This window comes from Dipodomys spectabilis, unplaced genomic scaffold, assembly GCF_019054845.1.
Source record: "Dipodomys spectabilis isolate Male_0828 unplaced genomic scaffold, ASM1905484v1 ptg000145l, whole genome shotgun sequence".
NCBI classification, from domain to species: Eukaryota; Metazoa; Chordata; class Mammalia; order Rodentia; family Heteromyidae; genus Dipodomys; species Dipodomys spectabilis.
In genome coordinates this window covers 11,244,824-11,270,423 of record NW_024870822.1, presented here as the reverse complement: position 1 = coordinate 11,270,423, position 25,600 = coordinate 11,244,824, and the positions used below count along the sequence as shown (strand labels likewise).

Genomic DNA, 25,600 nt, shown 5'->3' with positions numbered 1-25,600 from the left:
TTATAGAAGGACTAGTGCATCACAAGTTTAGAATATATAAACCACCAGGAGGGGGCCCTGCTTTTATTTTATTTAGTTACATACTCTTCAACACTTAATTAACGAATTTGCTGAGTTTCAATTTACACTTAATTCAGTGCTCCAAATAATAACTACCTATGAGTGTTTATTAGGTGTCAAGCAACATTTTATCTATATTAAAATATTTTACATAGTTTATTGACAGATACATTGTTTATAATGAAAAAAACGGCAAATAAAATTCCCATCTTTCAGATAAAGTAATGCACAGAGAGGTCATTATTTCTCCAATTGCACGGAGGAACTATGCAGCAGGATTAGGCATCAAATACAGGTATCTTGATTCTCAGGTCTGTATTTTTACCTATAATATTACTAATTTCTGAACCAAATACATGACGAACACTTAACTATCCATATCATCATAGGTGGGAAATTACTCGGGTTCAGGACACTAAGGAACTTTCTTAGAACACATGGATAATAATTGTAAAACTGAGCTGTAAAGGCAGATAGACTTACTATCTGTACATCTGGGATCTCTTTTCTGAAGTTGTCAAGTCCACATTACCCTCCTCTAGGCTGCATCTGAGCTTTTCATCACATAATAGAAACTGTTAACCTCCAAAGGGTCTTGAGTTTTAGAAGGACAGTCTCTGGGCTCACTCTTTCTCCTCCACGTGTATTATGGGCTGCAGAGAGTAAACTAGTATTCTGTTAACATCAATCAAATACTCTGAAGCTGACTCTTTCCTGTAGAGAGCCTGAATGCCTCCAGGGTCTCGGGAACTGGCCACAGAGACTCCATTTAGGACAGGCCAGTGATCGCTGAGGGGAAGCTGCTAGACTATGTCTTCCTAACTTGCTTTTAAGATGAAGACGTGGGAGTTTACCTCACAGTTGTCTATTCTTGCTAACATATAGAAGACTAGTTATGGAGGAGGATATGCGGACACTGTATCAGCAGGCAAAACAAGGAAAGAGAAAGAGAGAGAGAGACAGAGAGACAGAGAGAGACAGAGAGACAGAGACAGAGGGACAGAGACAGAGAGACAGAGACAGAGACAGACAGAGACAGACAGACAGAGAGGGCATGAGTGTGTAAGTTCTAAGAATGTTCCTTCAGAGAAAACCATAAATCTGAGTTTCTTTTGTCGTTATTGGTTCTGGGGCCTGAACTGTGGTTCTGGGCACCCTCCCTCAGCTCCACAGCACCACTTCTAGCTCTTTCTGCTTATATGGTGCTGAGGAATTGAACCCAGGGCCTCATGCATGCAAGGCAAGCACTCTACCACTGAGCCATCTTCCCAGCCCCATAAATCTGAATTTTTAAGTCATCACCTCTCTGTGAGCAAATAGATTTTCCAGCTTGAGTGTTTTCATAAGATGTCCAAAGGAGCTTGCCATTGAACTACAGTAATAATGAGTACTGACTAGATTAATGGACAGAGACTCTTGTGATTCTGCTGTCCTTTGATTTTTGACCAATTGCATTGTCTACTGTGTGCCTCCAACAACAGGTATAAAAAATAATGTCTGCCGGGCTCTGGTGGTTCACACCTGTATCTTAACTACTCAGGAGGCTGAGATCTGAGGATCACTGTTCAAACCAGTCTGGGCAGGAAAGTCTGTGAGATGCTTATCTCCATTTAACCACCAGAAAAATGCAAGTGATGTTGTAGCTCAAGTGCTAGAGCATTCGCCTTGAGCTGAAGAACTGAGCAGCACCCAGGCCCAGAGTTTAAATCCCACCACCAACCAAAAGAAAAAAAAGAAAAGTAATGTCAACCTTTTTCTCCTTTCCTTTATCTGATAAGCACAGAAAGTAGAAGAAAACAAAAAGAAGAAGGAACATTGATACATTTTTCTCTATAGATGTGCTTTGTTTTATGCCAGTACTAGGACATGTATTCAGAACCTCAAGCTTTCACTCAACTTTCTCAGGTGCAATACACTAAAATTTGACCCACACCTCTATTTCAGAATTGTACTCATGAATTCATGGTGGAGGCTCACAATTTTTATGCCTAAGCTGGATTTAAACAAAAATTCTTTTAGGCTATTGTACAAAGGAATTGCCATTTAATAAAGCAGTTTATGCATACAATATATCTCAATCAATGCCACCCCTTTCAATATTCTCACCATTCCTCCCTTACCTGCCTCTCTTTTATTCCTCTTAATTTTGTAGGACATACGTTGGATCCTTGTCTGCATTTTGCCCTTCTTATCCTCTCCATTTGTCTACTACTTTCCCTTTTACCTCACCCCACCTCTTTCAAGTACACACTTCTTTGGTGTTTTATTTTAATGAGCTTTGATTTTGCCTTACACTATTTGAGATATCCCTTGAATCCAACACATACCAGTTAATACATTTGTATACACTCCATACTACTCAGCGTATTTACTTATGAGCTTGTAACTAAGTCTTGTTTCTACATATAAAGGAAAAGCGATCTTTTGTCTCTCTGAACCTGATTTACTTCACTAAGCATAATTGTTTTTGAAATATTTCTAATTGTTTACAAATAGTATAGTGGTGTTCTTTCTACTGAGTGAGTAAAATTCTGTTGTTTTGATAGCTGATTCCATTCCTTGGCTATGCTGAATAATGCTGCTATAGACATGGGTTGTGATGGTGGCTTTACAGTATTTAGGTTTTCAATATTTTGAGTAAATGCCCAGAAGTGGAGTTGCTAGATCATAGGGAAGTTCTAAGTTTATTTTTTTGAGAAACCTTCACACTGCTTTCCAGAGTGGTTGAACAAGCCTAAAGTCTCACAAAGAGTATACTAGGGTCCCATTTTTTTCCTCAAACTATAGACTTTCCCTCAAGGAAGAAGAATCCAAAATTGCACTCTACCAAAGCCCCTAAATATAATAATGTGAGGGGTCTAAAAAGCATGTGGTTCAATACCTGAAATGCCAAGCAGAATTATTTCTGACACCATAGAACTTGTTTTTGTGTAATAACTGTAAAGCATTGGACTTTCACTTTGAATGATAAAAGGAATTCTTTGATGGATATTGAGCTAAGAAGTCCAATTTTCTGGCTTTTATCTTAAAGTCACTTGTCAACGAGAGACTTGGAGATAGAGATGGTCCTGATTCTGACAAGTCATGGACTGGTGCCATGGTTATTTTGAATATGGGTCATAGAAAGGATCTGTTGAGTTATTGACTTCAAGGATTTTTTCCCCATTAATTGAGGTAATATATCTACAGGAAATTATGAGAGAACATAGATGAATGTTGAGTTTGGACATTATTCTTTCAGAGCAAATGGAAGTAAAAAGAATTAGATACATGATAAAAATGTTGACAATTAAGAATGGATGTTAACATAAATGTACATTTAAGAGATTTCAACCTAAAGACAATATTTATAATCACAAGAGAGAATGAAATTACAATACATAGAGTGAAGGTAAAGGAAGGGTTCCAAAGAGGAATCCGGTGGGTTTTCGATGTTAACAGGCTAACAAATCAGAGGAACGTCATGGGATACTGAGAAGACACTAGGCGAGGCTATAGGTCAGGATAGGAAAGAGCCATCGAGTGTGTTACTCAATAACGTGAAGGCAATGCCTGAAGGAGGAGCAGCCCACCCTCAGTTTGGATCCTCTCACATACAGATAGCCATAAACCTCTACTGACTTGGCAAGAAAATGCTCATCAGAGACTTAAAATCCTAGTAGAAAGCCAGGCACCAATGGTTCACATCTACCATCCTACTGACTCAGAGGCTGAGAGAACAGAACAGAAGTTTGTAGCTAGCTCAGGTAGACAAATCCACGAGACTCTATCTCCACTTAACCAGCAAAACACTGAAACTGGAAGTATAGCTTCAGCAGTACAGTGATAATTGTGTATAACATGGATACCCTGGGTTCAATCAAGCCTCAGTAACTGCTGCCCTGCACATACAAAGTCCTAATATAGTAAACAAAAACGACTTGTCAATGTACATGATTTGAAAAGCATAATCAGAAATAAAAAAATTATTCTGATGTTTTCTACTTGTGTAGCCTTTTAGAACTTTAAATGAGCAAATACATTGACTTAAAAAATTAAATTAGGCCCGTGCTGGTGGCTGATGCCTGTAATCCTAGCTAATTAGGAGGCTGAGATCTGAGGTCATGATTTCAAGCCAGCCCAGGCAGGAAAGTCTATGAGATGTTTATCTCCAACAAACTATCAAAAAAAGCTAGAAGTATAGTTGTCTCTCAAATGGTAGAACACTAGCTTTGAGTAAAAAAAAGATCAGGGGGGCTGGGAAGGTGGCTCAGTGGTAGAGCGCTTGCCTTGCATGCCTGAGGCCCTGGGTTCGATTCCTCAGCACCACATAAGCAAAAAGAAAAAGGCCGGAAGTGGCACTGTGGCTCAAGTGGTAGAGTGCTAGCCTTGAGCTGAAGAGCTGAGGGACAGCCCCCAGGCCCAGAGTTCAGGCTCCACGACCAGACCCCCCCCCCCCCCAATAAAAAAGATCAGGGACAGTGCCAAGGATATGAGTTCAAACCCAAGATAAGCACAACTTAAATAAACAAACAAATAAAGAATGAAACTACCATGAGACCTGGAGTTAAGAATAGTTTCTTTTTTTTAGGTTTCTTAAAATTTAATAGAAGATTTTACATGGTAATGAGGATTGTCAAATAATGCAGGTAGAGGCTAGATCTGATTCAGAAACCAAAAAAAAAAAAAATGGAGGAGGATTTATTAATCTTCTGTTCTGAGGTTGGTAAGAGGGATGGAATTACTGCATGATAGAAGAGAATGCCTTGATTCAATTTCAGTCAATATATCTAGCTATCAGTTAAGAAGGTGAAATCCAAGTACAGAGAATTATAGATGGGTAAGATCTGTAAAAGTTTTCTTCACATTGCTGTAATTTTCTTAGTGAAGTTGGAAGTGAAATTTTCAGCTGAGAGTGAGATTTGGTGAAAAGGTGTTGAAACAGATATTAAAGTCATATAATAAGGCATGAAAAATCCATCTTTGTAAATGAGAGCATAAACACATCCCAGACAATGTAGGCTGTACTTAAAGTTATCATTATGAATTTTTATATGTGAATTTCTCTGCCATCCAGTTGTGTTATCGGCCTAGGCATGAGAAATTTTAATGAATGTACACACACACACACACACACACACACAGAGATACACACACATACACACACATACCTTATATTTAAAAAGAAGTTTTTTTCTAGCTCTAGAATCTTTAGATTATGTTATGTTCTACCTACACCTTCAGTTGTAATGGTTATTTTTTCAAGTAATAATGCAAAGGCTTGATGCCATAAGAGTTTTTTTCTTGTTTTTAACAATCTACCTTTGAAGATGAGTTCTGTTTTTAAACCAAACAAAAACATGGATGAAGTCTCTATGACCTATCTCAAATACTCAACAATGTGACAGTTAAAAATTAACTTAGAACTCAATTTCTTTGATTCTTATAGATAAACTAAGTATCAGAGGAAACAAATTATTGCAAATTTCATTAGGTCCCACATAGTCCTATCCATAGAATTTCACAAGCAAACCTAAGCAAACTTAATTTTAACCATTCCTTAGCGGCATAATAGGCCAAATTCTGTTCTTTTACAATATGACAATAGCTCATTCTTTTCTCAGATTTTGGCAACACTGAATGAACAAAACACTAGTAGTGTCCATTATTGTTTTGTTATTCTCAAACAAATACATGGAAAAATTCTATGCAAATTCCTAGCAATACTCAACCTGACTTCTATTATATATTTAGCAACTCAGATGGAACAGAAGTAACTTAGCCCTTCACAATAGCCCTTACTTTATTGCTGGAATAATGGCACTACTGTTGCCTGGTTACCTCTTTGTTTTCTTAACTGCTTTTTATAATGCATTGCATAAGCTATAGCACCCCATGCAAAATCCAAAATTACTGATCGTAATTTAAAAATTACTTTCTAATTTCATTTGGAATTAAAAACCCAAATAGCCAGATCACTGTCCTGTCTCTGAGATTCCTCTTTAACTTGCTTAAATAATCAGACTTCCTGAGCTTGTTGTATCTTAACCTGTTAAACAAAGAAAATATACTGGATGGTAGTCAACAAAAATTTAACAAAGAAAATATACTCAATGGTAGTCAACAAAAATTTAACAAAGAAAATATACTGGATGGTAGTCAACAAAAATTTTAAAGTAAAGGAATGCACACTGGTTGGTAAAGTAAAGTATATTTGGTTAAATAAGACTAGAATGTCCCTGCTGGCCATCAGTGCCATGCCATCTTGCTTTCCTTGAGACAACTGTACAGAACACAACTGCTCTAATGAAGATGACTCCTACATCAGGGAATCTACCATATCTATCATGTTATATATGTGCTTATGTTAGAAGAGAGGGAGGGTTGAAAAGTTCAGCAAAAGCTTACTTCTGCATCTCATGTTGCAAAGACCTTGAAAAATTCTGTGTGTTAGGTTATTTTCCTCCCTGTTGACGTAATCTTGAAAGATAAGTAGGGTCAAGATGAGAGCTGGATTGGCCTCCATCTTTAAACCATCTTGTTTCTGTACCCCAGAGTATCTTTTAGAAGAATGCTATAAACTGATTAACCTAACACATTGGAAAACATGGGAGAGATTGATGACTAGGCCACAAGTACTGGGCAGAGTGTATGAAGGCACCTGTGGAGATCCAGTCACTGTGCATGACCAGGTGGAATGTGTCTCATACTATTCTACTCAATCTAATACAATTCTTTAGAGAATTATTAATCCTTCATACAGAAAGGAATTAGTGCACATAGTCCATAAAGGAAAAGAATCACAAAGTGAGAAGCATACTTCTTAGACCCTTACTAAATACTATAAATTTCTTCTTATCTTTATAATAATAGAAGTAACATATGTGGTGTGAAGTACAACACTGGGTGACAATGAAAGATCCGATAAGAAAATAAGTATAAAATTCTACTATTTAAATTCAAGTACCATAAGATGTAGCAAATCAAGCCTGTAATCATGGGTACTTAGGAAGCAGTGTTTGGGAGATCACGGTTCAAGTCCAGCCAGGGCATAAATGTTCACAAGACTTCATGTCACTCAATAGCTACATGTGGTTGCCCTTGCTCATTATAACAGCTTATAGGGGAATCAAAATGCCTGATGGAAGTGGCATGCTTCTCTCTCCAGTTACAGCTCATCTAAAATATCCACCTTGAAAATAACAAATGCAAAAAGAAGTGAGAGGTATGGTTCAAGTGGAAGTGTACAGATGAAGGGGTAGAATGCCTGTCTTGGAAGAATGAGACCCTGAGTTCAACCTCCAGTACAATGAAAAGGAAAATAAGCAGAATACCTTTAAAATTGTACTATTTACATTCACCTTTTGTATTGAGATTCATATGTGTTTATAAAATTATGATGATATAATGCAAAACAAAGTCTTAGCACCAGGAATGTGTAAATGTTTCTTCAGTAGTATAGGATTTATCCATTTGAGTTTTAGTTTTGATAATATATGAGTTACAGTGGGCCATATTGTTTTGTACAAAGTATTTGTGTCCAAGTTTTCCATGTCACATATCGTATGAAAACAAAGAGTGTCCATCAGGCAATGCTCATTTTTTGTTTTTGTGAATGTATCAAAAAGATATTCAAGTAGTGGACTATTTTCTTTGCTAATTAAAAGTAATTTATATTTTGGATTGGGTATGTCTGTTTCTTTGTTCTATTAACATTATAAGTCTTGGCTATCATTGGTGTTTGTAAAAATGTTGGAAATCGAGCTCCCTTCAGGGCAGGAGATTCCTTCCTCCAATCTCTCCAATCTATACTGAGATTCCATCTCACTTCAATTATGAATGACTATCATCAGGCTAACAGCAACAAATGTGGGAAAGGGAATGGGGAAAAGGGAAGCATTTTTACATGGTAAGTGGGAATGTAAACTACAGCAGTCACTATAGAGATAGAGAGCTTCCTCAAAAAAAAAAAAACTACCTTATGATCTTGCCATCAGATTCCAGGGTATGTACCTGAAGGAATGTAAGTCAGCATATAGTAAATATATGTGCACACATATTTATTGTGGCATTATTCATGCAGTCAACCTATATATCAGTTGATTAATGGTTAAAGGAAATATGGTGTACACTCATTGTAGAGTGTTATTTAGACATGATTTCAAAAAAAGTAATGTTAGCCAGGCACTGGTAGCTCACGACTGTAATCCTAGCTACTCAGGGGGCTGAGATCTGAGGATTGTGGTTCAAAGCCAGCCCGGGAAGGAAAGTCCATGAAACTCTTATCTCCAATAAACCACTAGAAAACCAGAAGTGGCTCTGTGGCTCAAACGGTAGAGCGCTAGCCTTGAGCTGAAGAGCACAAGGACTGTGTCCAAGCCCAGAGTTCAAGCCCACGACCAACCAAAAATAATAAAACAAAACAAAAAAAGTAATGTCACTTGAAGGAAAATGGATGGAATTGGAGAACATATTATTAAGCAAAATAAGCCAGACACAAAAAGTCAAATATCACATGTTTTCTCACATATGTCATATTAATTTTAAAAAGAATGTAGAATGGAAATTATTACTGGGGGAAATGGAAAAGAGAAAGTGTTGAGTGATTAATATGATCACCATATATAGGAAATTATAGGAAGTCAGTTGAATTATCAATGCACAATAAAAAATAAAGATTATTTAAATATAAATATCAAATAAATAACTGTTGTCAGTTTGATAAATGGATAAATGGCATTTTATTTTAATTTCCACTTCTTAGCTGTTAATAATATTCCACAACCTTTTCTAGAGTGATCTCACTATACATTTCAAGGAAAAATGGCAATCTAATTATATTGTGATTTCGTCTTTCATTCAGTTGTTAAGGCTAGATTTAAAAGAAACGTTCGTAATTGAATTTGAATTCACTTATTTTTGGCTCCAAAAGAGAGAAGCCTCGTGGCTATCTGCTTGCACTTTGATGATGATAGATGTAACCTATGTAGTGAAGTATGTGGAGCTCCTTTTGGTACAAAGTTGGCTGATACAGAATTACTGTCTCATTCAGCAAAACAAGAACAGAGCCATATTTGAGACTTACTCTAGGAATGTTTCAAGACAGTTTTTACCTGTGAAGCCATTCACATTTCTATTGCATTCAACACATAGAATACGACTGCCTCGGAATAACTAGTTTGTCTTCTCTGTCTACTTCTTACAACCTTTCCTGCCTTCAAGAAAAAATTTTTACATTCTTAAGTTCACAAAGCTTTGTTGCTTATTTTCTCACATAAAGTATATCTGTCTTTGTCTTTAAACTTTCACTTAAATCTAATACTTCTATTGAACGTTTTATTTATGTTTGTATCCATGCACATTCATATTTATATTAAAAAGTATAGATTTTAGGCATAAAATTTTAGATAAGAAACAACAAAATACCTAATTAAAATATACAAGACTAATTAAAATATTACTAATGTATGGAATAAAAGATCTTTAGGTCATTCTGATGAATCTCCTCATTTTTCAGATGGACTTTTTTAAGTAAATTTTCTAAGGTTATCCAATTAGTCAATCATGAGTCACTTTCAGTCTGCAATGATTCATTATATATTCAAAAAATAAATTCTACACATAAACTTTGGTCCTAATCAAGTAAAATATCTGTTCTGTTAACTTATGTAACAGCATTGACGAGTGCATGATTCAGGTTGGTTTAAAGATCATTATTCATTGAGTCAGTGAGTGATTGTAAAAGTATCTCAAAGTTTTAGCTTTCCTCTTTCAAGATTACAAGCAGTTTCTCCAATAAAATTAGCATCTAGATTTGTTAACATAGAATTCTAACCATATTAACATGGCTTTGCCACTGAGGTACACAACAAATATTTTGCCATTCAGAATAAGCAGAGCATTTCACAAGCTCAAAAATTTTGATAATATACAACAAGTCATCAGGAGAGACATTTAGAGAGCCACATTTTAATGAAATATTTCTTTCTAATCACTGTGTTTCTCAAGATGAACTAGTTTTAGGTAGCTTACTTCAAAGTTCTTTTTTAAATTTTCTGTGATCATTTTTTCACACAGGACTTACATTGTTCAGCCAGATATACATCCTGACACAAGGTCTAGCATTGTGAAATTCTAGTCCCTAGACAGTCTGCATGTTCCCCAGCTGTAGCCAGGAGCTAAAGTGCCACCATTACAGAGCTGAAATAGTTGTTCCCACCAAAACAGCCCATTGAAGCTTCATTTCTTGTTTCTTTTCCTTCTTCTGCCAATCACATATTGGGGATTAGCCAAGAATTGGTCTTGACCATTATATTGCATTTACCTATTATTCCCTTTTAAGATCTTACTATTTATGTATATTCCACTCTCAACCTTGTAAAACATTCCCATGTATCTCTCATCCTGGGCTCCTGAGCACCTGTGCTAAATTATCCCAAAGTCAATCCACAGTTTGTAAGTTGGAAACTGGATAATCACAGCTCCTACTCATCTGATTTTTTTCCCTTATTCCCCTAACATGGTCAATGAGAAACATACCTTTTTTTTTTCCTGAGCCTAAAATGCAGCAATGAATTAAGACCTCCCTTGTTAATCTCCCCCCTTTATCTGCTCACTAATTAGGTAAGGAATTATGGAGTTTCTGATAATAGAGCTGTTTACTCTTATTTGCTACAGAAACAAACTTTATTGGAACTTAGTCTATCTTTAAGGATTCCTGGATGATCTATGGAATGCTATACAATGAATTTCCTATAACTTGCTGAACATAATGGTCAGATAAATCTTTCTAAGACTATCAATAATTACAACCCTTTTCCAATGCCCTGCACATGAAATTAATGACACAGAGGAACCGACCATGTAATTCAGTTTTGCTGCACTTCTTATAATCGGATTTAACTACACATGGCCTTGACTGTCCTTTAAGAATGTTTATCTAGAATTCTCTAAAGGTGTTATAAGCTCCATCTACCTATCCTTTCTCTCACAAAGATTTTGTCAACTACTTTGTACTTTGAACCATTGTGTTTAAGACCTGAAGCAATGTTATAATTCCTTTACTATATTCAAATCCTTCCTATGTATGAAATTTCAACTCCCATGTTTAGCAGGCCATGTTAGCTCATGCCTAGAAACACAATGGAGGCAGAGAAAGGAAAATCATTCATTTAACTCCAGTGTAGGAAAAGTTAAAGAGACCAATCTTAGAAGCAAGAAATTTTTTAATAGAGGAGGACTTGGCACATTATGGAAAATATTTTATTTTGCCCATGGCAGGTCTTAGAGTCTATTCCTTCTTCCTTTGCTTCCCCAGTTACTGGGACCACAACAGTATACCAAAACATCCAACTTATTGAGTGAGGAGATTTCCCTAACTTTCTGCGTAGGCTGTTTTTAAACCACTTTCCTTTCAATCTCTGCCCCTCAAATAGCTATCATTACAGACATGTACCACCATGTTCAGCCATCTGTGTTGCAACTAAATAAATGCATAAATGCCTTGATTATCAATAAAAAGAGATTAGCTTTAAGTACTGTACTTTTTTGACGGATCTATTGCATAAACAACAAATAGAATAAGCAAAATTTTCATAGATAGGATAGTACAGGTTATGTTTAGGAAATTATGATGATTTAGTATGGCTACAGAGAAGGAAGGTAGCCAGAAGAAGGGTAGAGCTTTTAAGACTGGGTGGGCAGATATTATAAAAGTGTGTTATTTGACGGGCACCAGCGGCTGACACCTGTAATCCTAGCTACTCAGGAGGCTGAGATCTGAGGATCACGGTTCAAAGCCAGCTGGGCAGAAAAGTCTGTGAGACTCTTATCTCCAATTAACCACCAGAAAGCCAGAAGTAGTGCTGTGACTCAAGCGGTAGAGTGCTCACCTTGAGCTGAAGGGTGCAGGGATAGAGCCCAAGCCCAGAGTTTAAGCCTAATGACCGACCAAAAAAAAAAAGTGTGTTACTTATATTTGGAGAATGCGGTTGGAAAATTGGGCCATCCTAAGCTGTTTAAATATTACAAGTAAACCAGCTTGCATAACAGCAAAAAGATCTACCCACCGGCTAAGCTTCTAATGAAATTTGCTGAGCATTGTGTCTTCCTACACACTTTTCCAGAACAAATGTGACCTATAGCAGCAGATATAAGTCAACATGAAAAGCTCTTTTATTTCCCACAGTAATTTTCTCCTCATGTTCCGGTCTACTGAGCAATTTTTATTTTGTTCTTTTGTTCTTTCTCACAGACCTGCAAAAGTTGTACTCATCTCCTCATGGGCTTGAGAAGACTGTGTGGGCTGCCAATGGCAAACACAATGAAGGCAAGTTTGGAGGATCGAGGCTCAGATACTCCCACCTGACTGAGTACCTGAGTGATGTGTGTCTGAGATTCAGAACAAAATGATAGCAGCTCTAGAACCCTTGTTGAGGTGTGATATTGTGAAGTAAATTTACAACATCATATTCATATTAGTAATCACCATATCTTATCGTGAACTTTGCCAAACAAACTTACATCTGCACTTATTTAGTTTTATCCTAAGCTTTGACTGTAATTTTATCCACTTGTAAAAATGGTAGAAACAAAGTCCTACATCCTAAAACTTTTGCAATATTCTCATGGTAAAAATAACTTCCCAATAATCAGTAAGGAATGACAGTACAAGCCATTTCCTAGACATTTGAAACTTGTAACTAATTTGTGACAGTGTAATGCAAATTGTATGTGGTAACAGTTTAATTTATATACATCTATCTATATATTAATATATAATCATCCTTTTCCCTAAAATTCTTTAAAAGCTAAGGATAAGCTTAATGCAAAATATGCCATATAACCCACACCATTTTGAAGAGAAAGAACAAAGTCTATCAGTTAACTAATTGATTGCTAATTGTTTAATCAAGTTGATTAAATACTTATATCATCAAAAGTTCAAACCAAATCTGGGAGCTGGAGCTCCTGCCTATAATCCTAGCTACTCAGAAAGCTAAGATCTGAGAATAGTGGTTCAAAGCCAGCCCAGGCAGGAAAGTCTGTGAGATTCTTATCTCCAATAAACCACTCAGAAAACTGTAAGTGGTGCAGTGCCTCTATAAACTTTCATATGGATATTTGTCAGTAGTGTTGCTATAGCTAGGGAAAGGTGGGTTGTGGGATGGAAATTAGCAAGGAAAATAGTAAATCACTGAAGAATTATACAAACTAAAAATAGGTTCTCTGGGACAACATTAGAGATAACAGGAATTTCTAGGAAGAGTTATTTACTACTGAAGTCTTATTGCCAGGCTCGGTATTTTGTTTATTGGTTATATATTTTGTGTGGATTTATTGGATCCTCCCAACAAATAGGAGTCTAGTATGTTAGTTGATAAATAGATGAAGAAAATACTGCATGAAGAGTGGTGCTGTGACTCAGAGTGGTTGTGTGCTAAGCCCTAAGCAAAAGAGTTCAGAAACAGAACCCAGGCCTGAGTTCAAGGCTCACAACTGGGGGAAAAAAGGAAATGTTTTATATATATATATATATGTTTTATATATATAAATATATATTTATATTTATATGAACCATATATATATATATATATATATATATATAAAACAATGGAGTAATATTAGGCTGTAAAGATAAATGCAATCATGAAGGAAAATAATCAGAAATGGAGGTCAGCATGGTAAGTTAAATAAGCCAGAGTGAAAAAGAAAAACATTGCATTCTATCTCATATGTTGAATTTAAATGTTTTTAGGAAAAAAATCATGAGTACAAACAGCAAATGTTTGGGGGAGGAGAATCAGTAGACAGGCAAAAAGAATGGGTGTAGGATGGACAAGTATGATTGTTGCACGTTGTATACATGTACAAAAACAGAATAATATGACCCACTAAAATTTGTCTACATGGGGAATCGGGACAAAACAGAGCAATTCAAGGGGTGAGTTTAGTCAAAACACATGTATGGCAATGTCATAACAAAATCCTTTATATAATTAATGTATAATAACTAAAGGCAAATACTGATTAAATAAATGAGTATCAGATATTCCAAATAATCTCTCAGTGTTTAAGTCATTCTTGCTCTCCTATGAGCTTGAATCATGACTTGAAACCATATTCTTCTTGCCTGAAGAGACTGAGCTCTTAACCCTTTGTAGTCAAAAGTAGTATTTTCCATTCAAAGTTATGGCATTACCCCCTATCCCCCAGCACATAGCAAGCAGAATTAGAATTGTTGGACAGGGGAAGTGGCGCTGTGGCTCAAGTGGTAGAGCGTTAGCCTTGAGCTGAAGAGCTGAGGGACAGCACCCAGGCCCAGAGTTCAGGCCCATGATTGGACCCCCCCCCAAAAAAAATCACAAGAATTGTTGGACAAGAATATTTTTTCATTTCTTCAGATCTGTTCAAAAGACCACTATTTACAGGACAAATGCAAATATCTGTGTGTAGATAACTAATTTAATGTAGATGAGAAAGACAACTTAGTAAGTAACTACAAGTTGATTTTTAGGAAGCATTCCAAAATGTAATAAAAATCATTATTTTTCTTAAAAGCCCACTGCCTCCCCTAAAAGGGACTGCTATGTCTTCCTGTCTTAATTGTAGCTAGATAATTAGCTATAGAGAGTCACATGATTATTCTGGGAAATAAGTCCAGATATTTCCCATAAGTAATTAAACCTCTCTCTTTTTTCAGCGTACTCATTACCTTAAATATAATACATGACTACTAGAAGAATATAATTCTCCTTTGTCTCAAGCCATTCTACTTAAAGGAATTCAAAAATCTTTCATTTTTTTTAAATGACACATAATTAATTGATCATAGTTAGGTTAAAGATTTCCATAATCTATTATATGGATTCATTGGGCCATACCAAATCAGGCTCTTTGGCATCTCCATTTGTTTATATAGTTGGTATTCCTTTGTGTAGGAGCCATTTAAACTCCTCTTTGTTCTCCATGAAGCACATAGTGGCCTCTTATAAGCTATAGTCACTTTACTATACTTTACGACACTCACATTTGCTCCTTTTATCTAACTGTAATTCCAATCTTAAGAGTGACTTTTAATTTCACTGTTCCAACCTATATGTTGTTTCTTTTGGATTCTTAATCCCAGCCATTATTTTTCTTAGACAAATCCATGGTGGCTTACACATTCAAGGGAAAATATGGATTCTTGTCTCTCTGTGCTGGCTGACTTACTTCACTTAACATAACTTTTTCCAAGTGCTTTCATTTATTTTGCAAACCATATAATATCATTCTTCCTAACGGATGAGAAAATTTCATTATATATATGTATACATAAATATATACTATACATTTACAATATGTAGTATTACATAATGCAATATATATAGCACATTTTTAATCCATTCATACTTTGAAGAACATCAGGGCTGATTCCATACCTTGTCAATGGTTATTACTGCTGCAATAAACATGATTGTGCTGGTGTCTTTACTATATTCTGGTTTGTAATATTTTGGGTAAGTATCCAAGAGTAGAACTTCAGGATCATAGGGTAGTGCTACATTTAACTTTTTCTGGAGCCTCCATACTTCTTTCCAGAGTGGTTCAACAAGTTTACTTTCCCATCAACAATATATTAGGTTCCCTTTCGGTCACATCTTTGCCAGCCTCTGTTGTTGTTGTTGATGATGATATCTTTTGATAATGGCCTTTTTAACTTGGGTGAAGTGGATTCTCAGTAAATTGGGTGGAATACAAATGTATACAAATATATCAACTGAAATATGGTAAATTCAAGGGAGAGCTCAAATAGTGTAATTCTTTAAAAAGCCAAAATCAAAGTTCAGTACATGGGCAAGTTGGTACTTGAAAGGGGTTCGGTAAGGTCAAGGGGGAAGGGATAGACAAATAAAGAGCAATAGAGAGGGAAAATGAAGACAAGATCCAATATATAACCTACAAAACTAAGAAGAGGAAGTGGCGCTGTAGCTCAAGTGGTAGAGCGCTCGCCTTGAGCTGAAGAGCTGAAGGACAGCGCCCAGGCCCAGAGTTCAAGCCCCACGACCGACCAAAAAAAAAAAAAAAACTAAGAAGAATGAGGGAAGGAGGGCTTAAGAGGGACAGGTGCTAAGGTTGAAAGGTGTGACCTTGATCAAGATATATATTGTATTCATTAACTGCTTTTATAAATGGCAACTCCTTTGTACAACTGCTTAAAGATGATGATGATGATGATGATGATGATGATGATGATAACAATAGAAGCTGCAACATAACATTGGAAGGATAGCAAAACTCTGCCAAAGAATGTGCTCCTGGATGACCTTCCTTTGTCAGGGCATACTCTAGTGACATCTTCACTCACTTATCACACCATTACTGCTGACCTTCTGCAGCAGATGCTCAGCTAGGGAAGACTGCACAGACACTAGAGACAACATTTGATTCAGAATCTGAAAGACCAATATTGTATCAGGCTGACAAATGTATAGCAGTGTGATCTTGGCAGGCAATCTAATTTCTGTGAGTACTCTACTTTTTATTAAGAAAAATGAATGAGAGAAGATATTCTTCAAAGATGCAGACGATGAGAGTCTGTTGTTGGTACTTTTAATTTGGAAGCAAGTTGTTTAATGCACTCTTTTTCCTTATGCATCATAGCAAAAGAGGTTCATATGCTTTTATCAAATGAGGTGTTTTAATAAATCATATAATAGGATAAACCAGAGCCTATAAAAAGAAAATAATAGGCATTACTAGAAAGTCAGAATCTTCTGATAGTAACTAAAATCGAGCAATATGCATGCCTTCTATGGAGAGGTATAACATTTTAGGTCCATAAGATATAAAATATAAATTTTAATACAGAAAATTCTGTAAGGCCTTAGCAACAAGATGGTGTTTAAATACTCCATGGAGTGGTTGAAGTAACTTACATTCCCACAATTAAACTATCCTATGACCAAGCAATGTTGCTCTTGGACATTTATACAATAGAATACAAACAAGGCTACAGTAAATCTACCAGCAAACCTATGCTCATTGCAGCATGGTTTTCATTATTTTCATATTCTCATTTATTGTCTTCCTAATCATCTTTTCTCCATTGGCATTACTCACTTCTGTCAAAGGAATAAAAATATGGATATTTATATACATACCTCAATTCAGAATTTTGGCTACGCTCACCTTGATAATAAAAAAGATCGTTCTTTAAATAAAAATAAATGAATAAAAGGATAAGAAAGAAGATAAATAAAACAAAAATATTGACTGCTTCTTATAAAGGAACTAAGGAATTATGTTAACCAAGTGTGTCTTTACTCTGTTTTAATAGTGAGCTCTTCACTCCATTCAAGGTGGCAGTGAAACTAAATGATAAAAGGGAATAAAAGTTTCTCTTCTGGTCAATCCTGAGGTACTTGTGATTCACTGTTCCCAAGGAATATGGTGACTAAAGTCGCAAGTTTTCAAGGGACAGTGCCTGTGATGTTACCTAGTGTAGTTATTAATAATGACCCCTGGGTTGTAGCTCAGTTATACAGTGCTGAGTGACACAAGGTCTTAGCTATGGACAGACCACACCCATATGGATGTAGTGGGCTGAGTAAGTAATTGTTAGAACAGCTGTGAGAAATAACTTGGCCACTTTAGCAAGTTAGCTGACTGGAAGGTCTGTCCATCCTTCCATTTTGAAGTCTTCTTAAGTTTCAATGAGCTATTTTACAGATACTGGAATGAAGGATTAAGGAAATAAGTTCTGCTCAGGCACATCATCATAGGAAGTGAACACAGATTTAAGCTGAGATCTTCTGAGGCCAAGGCTGCAATACTTCCCCAGCTGTATTGGAGTTTGGCAAGGGAAAACTAAACACTATGCTATACATAACAATCACCACACTAAAGGTACAATTTGGTGATGCATCTGTTAAGACAAATAGAAAACTTAGAATAGGACTAATAGTTAAGGGGAGATGACTAAGTGGCATAAAAGACATGGGAGAACAACTCATGATTGTATATAATTAAGTGCTGACTTACTTAGTGAGGATAAGGATGAAAGACACCTTATGTGGGCTGGTGTATTCAGAGAAGAACTGGCACATCAGCTGGGCTATAGAGAACTTGGATGATGAACAGCAAGTGAAGAATATTCCAGAAAGATGGGAAAGGAAAAAAAAGAGATTTTTTTTTGTTATTTTTCTGAAATACATTAAGGAATATATTTTGACCCAAGAGGAGAACTTATATTGAAGTGCAGAGTGAAATCTGGTGAATAAATTAGGTTGGGCCAGATTATGAGAATTCTTTTAATGTTTAATTTTGGCTTACACATACATATACATAACTTTACATAAATTCATAATTGTGGTACTACATATGCTTTTACAGATACAGTTGTTTTTCTTTTCTCCCTTTTTAGCTACATTTCTTCCTCTCTTCCTCTATTCAGCCATTGTGACTCCTCCCCTACCTAGTATATATCTTTCTATATGCTTTCCTCCACGGTAGGATAAATCATAATTTGATGCATTTCTGGTAATTAATTGTGCTTCCAGTACTTTACTGTCATGAGCATAATTCAATAATTATTATAGCTACTTTGTGTATATGGAATAGATTTCCACAGGATTGCTTGCTGATTAAAATAGGCTCTAAAGTTTCACAGTTCCACATCAAGGTATGAAAGAAAGCTTTTTTTAACGTCTACAAAAATAGGTATCAGTGCTTTGTTCCATTTTTGTTGATCAGAAAATTTTAAGTGTACCTTGTTATTTTAGTTCATACTTCTCTAACAGATTTTTTCCTCACTTAAAATTATTTATTTTGGGAGGGATTACAAGCTGAGTATGTGGTTAATAAAAGGTTTTTTTTTTAAGTTTTATTATTAATGGTGTCCTCTCTCTTTCCTTCCTCCTTCTTTCCCTCCCTTTCTCCCTTCTTCCTCCCTTCCTTTCTTTTCTTATTTCCTTCTTCATTTTCCTTCTTTCTTTTCTTTCTTGTGTTCCTTTTCTCAACACATGCAGTGAAGTAGAAAGATTATAGGAAGTTCCCATGTTTAAGTGTGAAGGCTTTGTTTTAGTGGCAATACATCAGGAAGAAGTAGAAACAAACATCTTAATCACAAAACATTGGCTTAAAGCATCTGAGTCTGACAACATGGAAATTCAAAGTCATATTTAATAAATGGAAAAGAATAGTAAATTAAATATTTATTTATTACATGAACAAAAAATTATCCAGTGGTAAGAATGGTGGGAGGTAACATCATTGAAAAAGAGAAGCTGAAGGTTCAGCAAAGTCTGTACAGCCTTTGTGAAATACAAGTATGTCAGCAAAGATGAGAACACAGAAGGTATAAATGTATCCCAGGGGATCCAAGATAGGACCACGAAGAAGCACTGGTGAAGAAGATTAGAGAAGCCACTGGCTCTGTATCTTTCCTGTAAGCTGGGGATCTACAGGGAAAGAAAGCTGAACAATGCAGAAATAAAGCAATAGCCTCCTCCTGGAATCTCTCTGTATCTCTGTGCCTTTTGCTTTTCCTTTCTAAGTAAACTTCACAGTGGTGCAACCTCTTTCATCTTTCCAAGTCTCAAACGAAATTATCAGCTCAACTGGAAACAAGTGAAAAAAATTGATTCTTGAAAATATAATATAGCTTAGGTGGGATAAGGCCCTTGGCCACTTATCATAAATGTCCACATAATGCAAATATATATTATATTTATATAAATGCGTATTTATATAAATATATAATATAATATATTATATAATTATAATATATAAATATATATAATATATACTCCTATAAATGTTCGTTGGATGTAGAAACTAATCTGGATCACTGCATATTTAATTTGTGTGCTATTTAAATATTTGGAGCTATATGTACTGTTCCTCATATTTGAAATTTAATGATTTTATTATGCTAATTTTGTATCAATTGGTGTTTATTTTGTGTAAGTTTCCTGAATATCAACTTCTATATGTGATATTATTCATTTTTTTTCCATTTTTGAGTATTTACTTTCCTTTTCAAGATTTATTTAATTTACAATATTGCCTTAAACTTCTTTGTTGTAAGACTCAGATTCTTCAAATAAAACTCTCTGGTTATTAAGATGCCTGCTTCAATTCACCTCTCATGTGATCTTCCTCAGTTTAAACAGGCTATCAGGCTACTTTTATGTTTGGTTTTCTACCTCATTTACTATCCCAGGAAAGACTTTTGTAATATTTTTGTGTGCACAATCCCAGCTACTTGGATTTTCTGAGAGAATTGCAACTTATTTTAAATAAACTAAAATGTATTTGACACTAAATTCTTTGTTTTGGAATTGTTATCTCATCTGTTAAGGATCTTGAAGAAGCATGTTATTATTACATTTGATCTAATTAAGGAGATAAATAGATAAGGTTAGTGGGACAACAGGAGATCCAAAGTTTCAGCTTTTAATCAAAAGAGCATTCTACAAAAGATGTGACAACAAACATAATAAAAAAAAATATGAAAGCACCACCATTGAACACTCCAAGATATTCAAGACCCAATATTCCAGGTGATCATGCATTTGATACCCTAGAACATTTCTGTCATACTAATAGGATACTAATTTGAGGTTCTGAAATAAAAGAATATGCTCAGAGAATGAAACAATAATGACATAACATTATTTTGCTATTGGTAAATATTGTCAGTAGAGTTAACATGGAACCTTTTTCAAAAGAATCACATGCAAATAATTGCTATGCAACATGTTGTCCTGTTTTTTTTTTTTTTCAATGATCAATCATTGTTTTACAGTAAAAGACCACTAAGTTGCAAGTCTTGGAGCTCTGAACACGCATAGCCTACATAACCATATGCTATCTATTCTCAAAATAATTCAAAGAAGTAATGTTTCTTTCAGCATAAAGCATACAAACCTAATATATATATATATGACTATAATAAATATATAGATCCTGGCTGAATTTGGTACCTCAATTTTAGTTTATGTTTGTTAAATGTAATTAAAATAAAATCTTGTTTTTCTCTGTTACTTTCAGAAATTTTATCAAGGAAGGAAGACTTGTATTTCATCTCAAGTATAATATGCTAAATGTTTTTCAAGGTGGCATAATGTCATTTTCAATGACCAATATTAGTTTCACTGCTAACCACAGATTGATTGGCTTACGTTAAAGAAGAAAAAGGCTTATAAAAAAGAAGAAAAAGGCTATAATTGACACCATTAATTATTGATACTAAGTTGTTTCAAGTCACCTCTTTATGTCAATTAAATTATTTTTCAATAATATTTTCCTCCTATGACATTTAGCAAAATTTTTAATGAGTAAGAGTTTTAGGACAATTATTCCATAGGGAGACAAATAGTAGCAGTGAAAGCAGAAAACAATGAGGAAGAAAATCATTAATGAGTTTAGATCAAAGAAGTTAAAAAAGAGACTCTAAAATAGCTATGTGCAGAAGATCATACAAAAATGTCTTTCGAAATGAACTCCAAGAATTGGAAACGAGGTTTTTCATTTTACTTTTTGTGAGTTTTTTAAAAAATCTTTTTGTTTTTCCTCTTTTGTCACTATTTTTGATTTCTGTACCTTTTTTTTCTTGTATGTAAGTTTATCTATTTGGACAAGGGTAAGGGAGAGCGTAGAAACGGTGGGACACCGGTTGAACAAATACTGCAGGGAGTCTCACTAGACACTATGTTAAATTGAATTATACAACTTGTGGGGGTGGGGACAGGGAGAAAAAAATTGGGAGAAAATGAAAGAAGAGGTAACACTGTTCAAAAAGAAATGTACTCATTCCCTGACTTAGTACCCATTACCTGACTTATGTAACTGTTACTCCTCTGTACATCACTTTTACAATAAAAATAAATAAAAATGAAAACAATAATAAAAGAAAAAAGATTCATTTAAAATGAAACACAAGAGGATATTGGAAAGATCTGAGGGCAAATACAGAGTTCCTTAGGTGGGAGAAAAATGGGCAGGAACAGCACTAGTTTAGCATCATTATTGAGGTATAGTTGAATTTCCGATACTACATAATTTAATGTTTGATCAGTTTTAACATTTGCACACATCTTTGATACAATCCCCATACTCAAGGTAATAGAAGTATATAAACAGAAGTGTTTGACAGACGAGGTGAACATTGGACTTAATTCTGTGGGCAACTGGGAAAACTAATGGTTGAAGTTTTGGGAAAGGGCATAGGTATGAAGCTTCCTTTAACCTATCATCCCCTTATTTACTATAGTACCTGTTCTTCATGTTCTTTCCTCAAGCATATCATTTTTGTGTTGTGGCTTTTTCAAAATGTTTTGTGACATGACCTTGTCAGACTGGACTGAGACAAGGTGCAGACTATGAATATTTCTTCCTATTGTTTTCCCTTAGTCACATCCATCAGGTATGTCACTTCTGCCTGCTGTTCTGAGCGTACCACCTGGCTATCAGGAGCATTGTTCTCGTAACTTCTGTATCACACTCTCAGTGTAGCCAGAGACCATAGACTTTGGGGGGAAAAAACAACAATCATTTAGTTGCACTTAACCCTTTCCATTATATAGCCTATGGCAAGGTTTGGGGAAGAGCTAGTTTGTGGAGAGGCATATTTGAATTAAGAAAGCAATATAGTAAATATAAATATGTGCAAATATACAAAAAGTCGATGCATATTTTAATAGATTTCTTTGTATTTGAGTCAGAAACAACAACGGCAACTTTTCAGGTAGCTTAGCATTTTCTTCTGAAGAAACATTAACTTTTATTCTGTGATGCTTTATTCATCAAGAAGCAGTTGTTAAGCTGTGTGACAGAAATTCACAGTCTGTGAAGCAACAGATAATCTGCAGTCAATTTTCCCTCAAGGAATCCTTAGTCTTCCCTCTGATGATTTCCTGTGTACAGATAGCCCTTTCTTTACTTGTTCTTGTATGCAGGTATATGACATTCTGGTTCCATTTCACCCATTCATATAAATAACTGGATTCTAGAAGGTGAATAAATGCAAAGAGAATTTCAGTCTGTTTCTGTTTTCCATTTTTTGGTAATTAATCTCCAATGTCACCATGCGTTATGGCAATGATTTAAGACCCAAAGGAGTATACAGAACTCATTTGGTCCCCTTGATAGAACATACAAATACTGGGAATCTCACATTTGTCTAAGCTGACTGCCATACTTCATGAAAAAAATAAAACAAAGAAAAGAAAAAATATTCCCCCTGATGGAAGTATTCCTTGCCTCCCTGGGAAGCAAAAGTAGCAGGAGACCTAATAAACTATTCAAAGAGACCAGGAGACAGGTGGTAAATTGTAGGAGGTAGAGATTCACAGATACCACAATAAGAACAAAAAGCCTGAAAGAAAGAGAAATTAAAGTTAGTTAAGAAAATCGAAAGAAGGATTAGGTTGAAGGGGATGGAGGAAAAGGATGCAGGACGTGACATTGATCAAGATACATTGTATACAGAAACTGCTTTGCTGAATGGAAACTTCTTTATAAAGCTACTTAAAGATTACAAATATATATATATATATATATATATATATATATATATAAAGCTAGAGCAATATAGACATGTAAGGTTTGTGGCAGAGGGAATTTAAATGTGTTTGTATACACAAACATGTATACAAGCATATATATAATATAATATATATTATATATAATTTGCAGAATGCTTTAAAAGATAAAAATAATATCAAGGTAATTTAAAAATCTGCTTAATCCTAAGTTGTAAAATTAATTCCTGTGGAAATTTTGTTTTGTCCAAAATGGTATGTGAGTTTCTATTTTGTAAAAGATTATGGTCAAAAAATTATACTCATTATTGACCATGCCCTGCTATGTCAAGGTTGCAGGACCCCCCGCAAGAAGACTACCGAGAGTCAGACTCTACAGCTGTTTTATTTAAACGGGCTGCAGCTCGGGCCTCCTCCTACACTCCCACACAGCGGAGCCTAGGAGGAAAGCCCCAAGCTAAGGATTTGCTGGTTTTATATAGGCACACAATCAACCAGGTGTTTTGATTACCACCACATGTTGCCTTGCTAGACAGAAACGAGCAACACGTGTGGTCACTGCCTCAAACTTTAACCTTTCAGCCCTTGACTAAATAATATATAAAGTATTTTTCTCATGTCATTAAAAGATAGAGTTTGTAGCCAAAAATAATAAGCAAATAGTGTAACCTTCTTTAGTGAGTCAAATTAATATCTGTTCCTTAGCTTTCTGCAATGAAAATGGGCACTTTATAAAACCACTTTCTTTTACCAGATTTTTTTTTCCAGAAAGGTCTTTACTTAAGCCTCTTTTTCTGTATCCTTTGCTTGTAAAAGAAATGCATTGTCTACACATACACAGACATACACATTTTTTTCCTTCTCTTTTGTAGTCTTTCCTATAAAGCAGATGGTGCTTAAAATTTCCTCAGTCCCTCACAAAGCTGTTCCTCTAGCAACCTCTCCTAAAAGACTGATTTTAAAACATTCAATCTGGTAGTCCAAACCACACTGTTTTTAATTAAAAAATAATCAATTTGATAACAAGATGATTTAGTCAAGCTGTACTGTAAAAATCAGGAAGCTTTCGGGGCCTGATGGCTCATGCCTATAATCCTACCTACTCAGGAGGTGGAGATCTGAGAATCACCTTTCAAAGCCAGCCCATGCAGGAAAGTCTGTGAGACCCTTATCTCCAATTAACCACCAGAAAACTGGAAGTGGTGCTATGGCTCAAGTGGTAGAGCACTAGCTTTGAGCTGAAGAGCAAAGGGACAGCGCCAGGCCCAGAGTTCAAGCCCCATAACCAACAACAACAAAAAATCAGGAAGCAAGGATATTAAAAAGAATTCTAAACTTCTTGTTTTTGTTTTTAAAAAAGATGGTCAATAAATAGTATAGGGACTGAAAAGTCTTAGTTCCTCTCTAGTTCTAGCAGATACACCCTTCTCTCCTACTTGGTTGCTGGTCAGAGAGGGAGTTGGAGAAAATTACCTCAGACTTTTAGTTATTTTAAGTTAGGCTTCAAAATAATTGATTAAATTAATGGTCACATTACATAAACATTTCTGATTCTAATACCAATCAAATTACAGTGGCAAATGTAGTTGGATGTTTGCTCCCTGCTATGAATTAACTGTTATCTAATTTAATCCTCACCTGTGGTGACTGGATTCTATTAGAATCTAGTTAGTTAGGTTATATGAAAATGTCCTATTAGTTGAGTTGTTTTATAATTTGAATTTTAAATGAATAAAACCAAATGAAAATAGTTGCTAAGTCATTTGGTTGGCTTGGTTTCAATATGCTCATTTTTAAAGTATATATGTAATGAGTATGGAGAAAGCTGCTGAGAACTACAGTCTAGATCTTCATTTGCAGGTAAGCACACCAAGTTCATTCTTTGTAAACATGCGTTTTTCAGTGCTGTATAAAGAGCTAATGATGAGTGTTCAATATTATTGCATGTTAGACTAGCACATTTTTGGCTGTTCCTTCTCCTGAAAGTAGAATTTGATGTCTCCTCTCTCTCTCTCTCTCTCTCTCTCTCTCTC

At 35.3% G+C, this 25,600-nt stretch overlaps 1 protein-coding gene across 1 annotated transcript in view; it reads left to right on the top strand.

Annotated features, from left to right (window-relative positions):
• The window catches only part of Ano3 (anoctamin 3), a 304,851-nt gene that overhangs the window by 74,498 nt on the left and 204,753 nt on the right, over positions 1 to 25,600 (top strand). Inside the window, exon 2 of the mRNA XM_042691327.1 lies at positions 12,293 to 12,367. Coding sequence (XP_042547261.1) covers positions 12,293 to 12,367 — 75 coding nt within the window. The remainder of the gene's footprint in view (positions 1 to 12,292; positions 12,368 to 25,600) is intronic.